Source organism: Anarhichas minor, unplaced genomic scaffold (assembly GCF_050575085.1).
Source record: "Anarhichas minor isolate MPS153535 unplaced genomic scaffold, ASM5057508v1 ptg000062l, whole genome shotgun sequence".
Taxonomy (NCBI): domain Eukaryota; kingdom Metazoa; phylum Chordata; class Actinopteri; order Perciformes; family Anarhichadidae; genus Anarhichas; species Anarhichas minor.
Window position 1 is genome coordinate 6,847,157 of NW_027466508.1, and position 7,453 is coordinate 6,854,609.

At 40.9% G+C, this 7,453-nt stretch overlaps 1 protein-coding gene across 1 annotated transcript; it reads right to left on the reverse strand.

Moving 5' to 3' along the window:
- Positions 1–172: 172 nt before the first annotated feature.
- On the reverse strand, positions 173–4,034 carry hdc (histidine decarboxylase). Its single transcript, XM_076077609.1, has 12 exons — positions 4,007–4,034; positions 3,678–3,850; positions 3,480–3,593; positions 3,227–3,349; positions 3,006–3,143; positions 2,778–2,921; positions 2,145–2,211; positions 1,860–2,022; positions 1,671–1,761; positions 1,481–1,579; positions 1,212–1,313; positions 173–955 (listed from the first exon to the last, which is right to left on the reverse strand). Exons 1-12 carry the CDS (start codon positions 4,032–4,034, stop codon positions 173–175), a joined length of 2,025 nt encoding a protein of 674 aa, XP_075933724.1.
- Positions 4,035–7,453: the final 3,419 nt, after the last annotated feature.

Sequence of the window (7,453 nt, forward strand, 5' to 3'; positions counted from 1 at the left end):
TTAAAACATGATTGTAAATGAGCTAAGCAATCCCAAATCATTGGCACGCTTCAGTAGGGATCTTCAAATTACCAAGAACTTAATGTGCTTGCTCAGCACCAACACAGCTATCGCAGTAAATTGGTTAATTATCATACTGAGCGTTTATGAACTACTGTACACTGCTTCAGGATCATTCCAGGAGCTTAGGATCAGTGGCAGTTTCCAGTGGAGTAGGAGAGGGAGCTGTGTTGGCTACAGGGGAAGAACACATACAGTTCATTCGTCTGCAGGTGGAGGACAAGTGTTTTTGAGTTGCCTGTGAAACCTTCACAGGGCAGCACAGCTGGTGGCGGCCACACTGCAACAACTGGTTGCAGAAAATGGGTACGCTGTAGAACTTTGTCAGCTTTTTCAGGTCATGTTTAACCAGAAGATTTGAAGGCATCTCTCTGATCTTATACATGGGACCAGATCCTGCCATTGATGGCACGTTGGGGTGTGCTCCTGCAGCATCTTTCAGACTAGGCCTTGTTTCAAAGTCATAGCAGGACAGTGGACCGACACAAGTGTAAGGCAGAGGCTCGCTGCTGCAGCTAAGAGATCGCATCGGTCTCCGAGATCGATTCCAAGCCTTGTCAATCCACAGCTCCACTTCATTCTTGTCCAGCCTGGAGGCAGCATCCTCTCTCTCCTCAGACTTGGTGTCTGAGTCGCCGTCTTGGTTTTCTTGTATCACCTCATCCTTCCCTGATTGTGGTTGGTCTGCGTTATTCAGAGCCTTTGTCTCAGCCAGCAGAGTGGAAGCCGTTTTGGAGATGATGCTCCAGTCCTTAAGGATGTCCTCCGCGGTGCTGAACTGCGAGGTCACCGTGAAGCGGATGATGCGCTTTGTGTGAATGTCTGCAGGGATGAGGTACATGGTGCCCGACCGGGTCAGTCTCCTCAGCAGCTCCTGGGTCAAAGCATTTCCTTCCTAGAATAAAAAAACAAATGACATTAAATCTTCATAAACGTTGCTGAGCCAAAAATCAGCTTCCAAACTAAACGTAAGCATTTTCAGCGACAGAGTCAATGTTTCAGCTCTTCTTTATGATCTGTGGTATTGCTCTTGCCTCACCTGTGTTTGATGAAAACAAGTTATTCAGTAATTCACCTTTGAACGAGGTATCTCAACAATGATTAGTCAATAAAAGATATGTTGCTGTGTAGTACAAATGTGTGCCACATACTTTCAGACAGAACACCACCAGGCCGAGGTGCCTCTCAGCAGGAACCTCAAAATTTGGGTCACTTTTTATGTGAGACTCCAAGAGCTTTGCCATCTCAATCCCCTAAAAAAAGACAAAAGAAATATACATGTAAATTCTGAAACATAAAAACGAATCAATTCCGTTGTTTGTCATGGACTTCCGTGGATGCACTTACAAGTCCCATATCTGATGATATTAGATATTTATTCTTTAGATCATTTGCATGAAGAGAACTGAGTGCCACTTACATGTCTGATATGAGCCTGGATGTTTTTCAGCCCAAAGGAACGCATAACAAACCAGAGCTTTAGAGAACGGAAGCGCCGGCTGAGGGGAATTTGCCAATGCTGAACAACAGAAAAAAGCAGATTCATTGCTTGAAATGATTTACTATGATAAATGATTCTTTAATTGGGTGAAGACGTGACGGTATGATACCATAAAGTCTGTGGCTGCCTGTGAGTTTTCATGTCTGAGGTAAACAGGATCAACAGTGAACGTCTGTTGGAGCTTATATTTATCCTTAACCCTGAGAAAACAAAGTAAAACCATATTACCAACCAACAAGCTTCATTGATAATGTTAATTTCTATACAGGGGAGATCGGGCTTCAGTCTTCTTACTCACCAGAAAGCTGTGCAATCAAAATGGACCATCATCCACTTTGAGGGGTTGAAAACAAAAGAGTGAGCAAATTCAATGCCCTCCAGGGACCAGCGCAGCTCAGGACAGAAGTAGGCTGAGCCAGCGTACGCAGCATCGACATGGAGCCAGAGTCCCTCTTCTGCACCTGAAAAACAGATTTGAATACAAGTACGGTAATTCTCTGAATGCATCTCAATGGAACAACACAATATTTTGACTTTACAGACGTTCAAACAGACATCATTGGGAGGGAATTTGAAGACGTACAGACTGGTCCCAGTTCAGGCAGATTGTCAAAGGCACACACTCCTGTTGTTCCCAGCGTTGCGCACAGCTGAACAGGGGAGAAACAAAATTACATCATGTGAGATTTGACATCTAATGTCCGTATTTTGTTGTAATTCTTTTTTACTTTTAAAATAAATTTCCATTATTTGTTCATGTTTCAGCCCTACAAATTGTGCCGTATTGTAAAATTAAATCTTAATAATAACACTGATTTAAAAAAATATTTTTTACCGTTGTTTCTTAACCAATACAATTAATGTCAATAAGTTTCTGTTACAAGCATTCAAAATCCAATTTAAATAATCACACAAGTATCATCAGCAAAAAAACAGCAATTCAAAGTTGTCATACAAAAGAATATTTTTTAAATATTAGAAGAATTTCCCTCTTTGGCCCCAAGCAATTATTTATTATAATATATTATACAATATATATATATATTTATAAGACATGACATGATCTAAAAAGACAATGCGATTCGTGGAAAATCACTCGGATATCTTACTGTACAATATGCTTTCAAAAATAGTTACCAGTCAGCTAAAACACACAAAAAAACACTGGTATGATTTGTAAGTTCTCCACCTAAACACTTCAGTGCCAGGTACCTACCATGAAAGGGACCAGTCCCCTCCTCCTGTCTTCTTGTATGGCTTGTATTAATGTGTCTCCTCTCAGAGACAACTGCTCATCAGTGGGCAGAAACCTGATCTTCACCAGAGAGATCAGACCTGCCTTCTCTACCGAGGAATGAGCCTGTGAAAGCACATCAGATCAAAATGATCAGTTGAATTCATCTGATTGACAGGAAGTCACTGTAGAAGAAGTGGTGACACTGACCTGATCTGAAGCGTAGGCCACCAGTCTTGAATTTAGGACCGAGTCGTCCACGTCCTGGTCGAGCTCAGGCCGCAGCTGCAACATTTTGTCTTTCCTGGCTGCCAGCAGAGCCACCAGTGTACTCTCACTGACTGTGCTCTAACACAAGAGTAAGGTGGAAAAGAACGATGATCACAGAAAGGTTGGGGTTTTAAAATAAACGAATCAAGGTTGATGCAAACCTGCAGGATGCCTCCACCTCTCCTGTCTGGATGATGATGCAGGAAGAAGGATGGGAGCCCCAGTGCTTTACACAACCAGTCCATCACATTCATTTCCAATTCTGTACACGCTGGGCTGGAGGCCTGTTCAAAACCAGCACGAACAATCATCATTTATCAGGATATGACTTCATTGCTTCAGTGATGTTTTTCTTTTGTTTTTGCTGTTTCTCGAAAATGTAGTAGAGAAAAAAAGTGTAGGTTGTCCTCTTACCCAGGTGAATCCAACACAGTTGATGGCATCGGCCAGCATGTCCCCAAGCATAGAGGGCCATGAAGTCAGACTGGGGTAGTAGGCGTGCATATGAGGGCTCTGCCAGTGAACCACCTGGGGGATAAGATGAGGAAATACTTGTTTCCTTGCCGTAGTTTCAAATCCCTGGTATGATAATGGGTGACATTAAGAACTCACCCCTGGCATGATGACTTTCTCGATGTCCTGAAAGATACTCTCCCAGTCCTCCGGCTCTATAGGCGCAGTGTCAGGGAGAAGCTCCTTCATGTAACCTGGCTTCACGTCTGGAATCACCCTCCTCTCTCTGATGGAGCTCAGGTACTGTGTGATGTAGTCCACCAGCTCCTTACCTGAGCAGTAACAGACACTGTCAAAGCTGGAATGATATTCCTATTGAAATTCATAATTCACCTTTATTTTGTCTATTCTTTACAAATCATTAATTTCAGTGAATATAACAACACAGACAAAATGAGTCAATGCAGTCAAATGGAAGCTACCATTACCTCTGCGATTGTATTCCTCAGCCTGCATTTTTTTTCAGATGAGAGCTCTTTGGGTTATTTTGTTGTGTGTAACAGGTGGCTGCAATGATGCTTTGTCTATTCTGAAGCAGAGATCACAGGACTATAAAGACCCTGTTGTGAAGAACACGCCCAAAATTGGTGACGCATTTGAGCCACCAAACCGCCCATCACATGTTCACATTTGCACTAAATATTTACCCTCCTCTGCATGTAGTGATTCATTTATTCACATCTCAGTGACACAATACTGTATATAACGTGATGGGACAATATCAACAATGGTAGAATTGTTCGTCAAGATAACATTTTGCAACTTACATCAATCCCTCTGCACCTGGAACAAATAATCTTTACCCAGAGGAAAAATGTCACAGTTGTTGGGGATTTACCCTCGGGCTAAAAGCCCACCGTATAATCTGACTCCAAAAGACTACACCTTCAGAAGGACCCCGCGCAGATCGTTTGATTGGAATTACATTCGATGAACAGAAGACGGTAGACGATCTATAAGTATTAACAATTTATTAAGTCAAGCATCAAAGCATAAAAAACATAGATCTATGGTTTCACAAAACACAAGAATTGATTAAGTCCCTAGCAATAGACACAAAGTCAGGGCTCCGTATACGTATCTCTCCTCTCGGTGTTTTGTGAGCCCTGTTTCTAACCTTTCCCTCCTCCTTTATTTTGACCTTGCACAGGGACACGCCAGGGTGAGGCCACTGTGTGTGTGGGAGTCCTGGAGTCTCAGGGATAGCGAAGGTGCTGTTCCTGCAGGTTGCTACACAATATCCCACTGACTAACCCGATTCACAACACAACTAGTTATAAGTTTTAAGCTAAACCACCTGCGTGTCAGAGCTTCCTCTTTGTACGGGGAGCGCGTGAGTGCCTCACCCGGAGATTCAAACCTTTGCTCTATGACACACGCAACACTATTGCAAATGAGCACACACACACACATAATACTTATACGTTTGATGCCTGTAAATACCGTTAGCATATTTCTAGACAGTGTAATTATTTTACATGCTATACCAAATATATATATTATACACATATACTTCATATATCTGAAATATATTATCTAACCATACATCTAAAAACAATTTTATAATATATATGTTACAGATTTCTTTCAGTTTATTGCCATATTTTTACCATATAAACTTGAATCGAATATTTATTTGTATTTATAATTTTTAGTTAGTTGTAATATAGTAAACAATAATACAAAAAAATGGTTATGTTTTGCAAAGAATATGTCGATCCCTTAGATTTTAAAAAGTCCCACCAATGCATCAATGTTCATGTATCGTTTTACTGCTGGAGCTGGTTGAGGTGAAGCTGGTTTTATTCACAGTTTGGTAGTTTAGTCCAGTACATAGTTAACAACCTGGAGTTCAGCCCCCCTTCAAGAGGTTAGGAGATTAATCTGAGGAGCAGGAAAGAAAGACTTGAATTTCTTTTTCTTTTTTTAAACTTTTTTGGTGAAATATTACATGTTAATAATATGACCTCACTGGGCCTCAAACTGTTTATATGAACTTGTTTGAAAAGTTTAGAGGGGAAATCGCTCTTTGGTAGAACGAGCAATTCCATATTTTGAGAAATACGTGTACGTTATTTTCTTTTCCTCAAGAGATTGATTATATATACATTGGCACCATACATTTCTAAAACTATTGTGCCCTTTCATACAGTAATCTCTCCCATTTCCTCTTCTCATCCGCCCTGGACGCATTACAGTAGATGAGTGTAAGAGCAAATCAATATTTGTATTAAATGATGCCTCTTCATGAGCAAACAGAAAGGTAAAATAGGGACATTACAAACAAATGAACAATGAATGAACACACATAAAAAGATGAGATGAGATGATGAGGAGTCGCGCTTGTTAAACTCTGTCGCACCTGGACTGTTCACACACTGTGCTGTTGACTGTGCATTGTGGTCACATGTGGTAGCTCTCATGTGGTTCTATATGTGTAAGATCCTGCTGGAATAAGATCTGGATCCATTGTCACTATCAACATCTGTAAATACCGTTTGTTTAATATCTAATGTTATCTGTTCTGTCACTCTTTGATTTACCATTGGACAGTTTCACAGACACTTTCAACATGGAAGTTTGTCTGTTTATTCATACAAGTCCTGTGAATGACAGTTGACTCACAACTTCTTTGAATCTGAGCAATAACTGCTGCACAGACTTTTGATCCCACTGAAGGCAGGAAGCCCGGTAGCAGGCAATGACTAGAGTAATGGAAAGTGTGTGTGTGTGTGTGTGTGTGTGTGTGTGTGTGTGTGTGTGTGTGTGTGTGTGTGAGGTGCAATACACAAAAATAAGTGTTATGTGATATAGAGCAGAGCACACTGTGACTATTGTGCTCTTTGTGTGCCTTTACGTCTGGACGTCTGACCCTGATGAAAGCAGGCTTAACCATAATTGCGCAATTGGCATGACATCAAAGTCAAAGTGCATCCTGATGGATCATATTCTTTTGCTTTTATTCAAATAAAAAGAAAAAAAAACCTTGGGCTTGATATTTCAAACCAAAAGTCAGAAACAATTCATATAGATAGGATTTAGTTTGAAATGAGTAGGAGCATAAAAGACATGCTGGCTAATAATCTGTGAATGAAGGGGGGAAAAACTAAGAGTGGGTTTAGAAATGTTGCTTCACAGTGACAGCAATTTTGTTAAGTTATGACTGACACACCTTAGGTTTTATAGTTTTTCTTATGACCAGCAGTATAAATCTGAGAGTGGATATTGACAGAGCAAGACTTGCTCTTCCCTCATTACTGAGTGGCCTGTGAGAAGGCCTTTGGACGGGTTGGTGGCCACTGTATGTGCTTGTATCGTTGCTTTGCCAGGCGTGATCACAAAAGGCTGACCTAATTACACAAAACTCAGGCCTGACTTGTCATATTTAGCCATGCAGAAGTGCGGCTGGTATTGCTCAATGGCACTTGAGATTGGTAAAGTATATGTAGGAGGAGTATGGGTGTAGAAGAAGGGAAATAAACTGAAAGTTAGATAATCACTGAGCAGGGAACGATAATCGATTCACTGGAAGATATAGAAAAGAATACAAAAAAAAACATATTAGGCTAATGTATGTACAGTTCAGTTTGACACTGTAGACTTTAGGGTAGAGTACAAGGCAATGATTAACAATAGGACATAACACGTTTAACAGGACACATTGCAGGGACACATCGGACTGGTTTTGTGAACAATGTAAAGAATCTGTAACATTCATGTGACAATAGAGGCACAGGGGGCATGTTCCCTGACAAAAAACAGGGCTATTATACACGAATGAAAAGGATCTTGGAGATTTGAGAGTTTGAAGTACCGAGAAGTTGGGACAGGACAAGAGAAAGTGGTCAGTGAAGCAGAAAGTTTGCTCCAGGAGG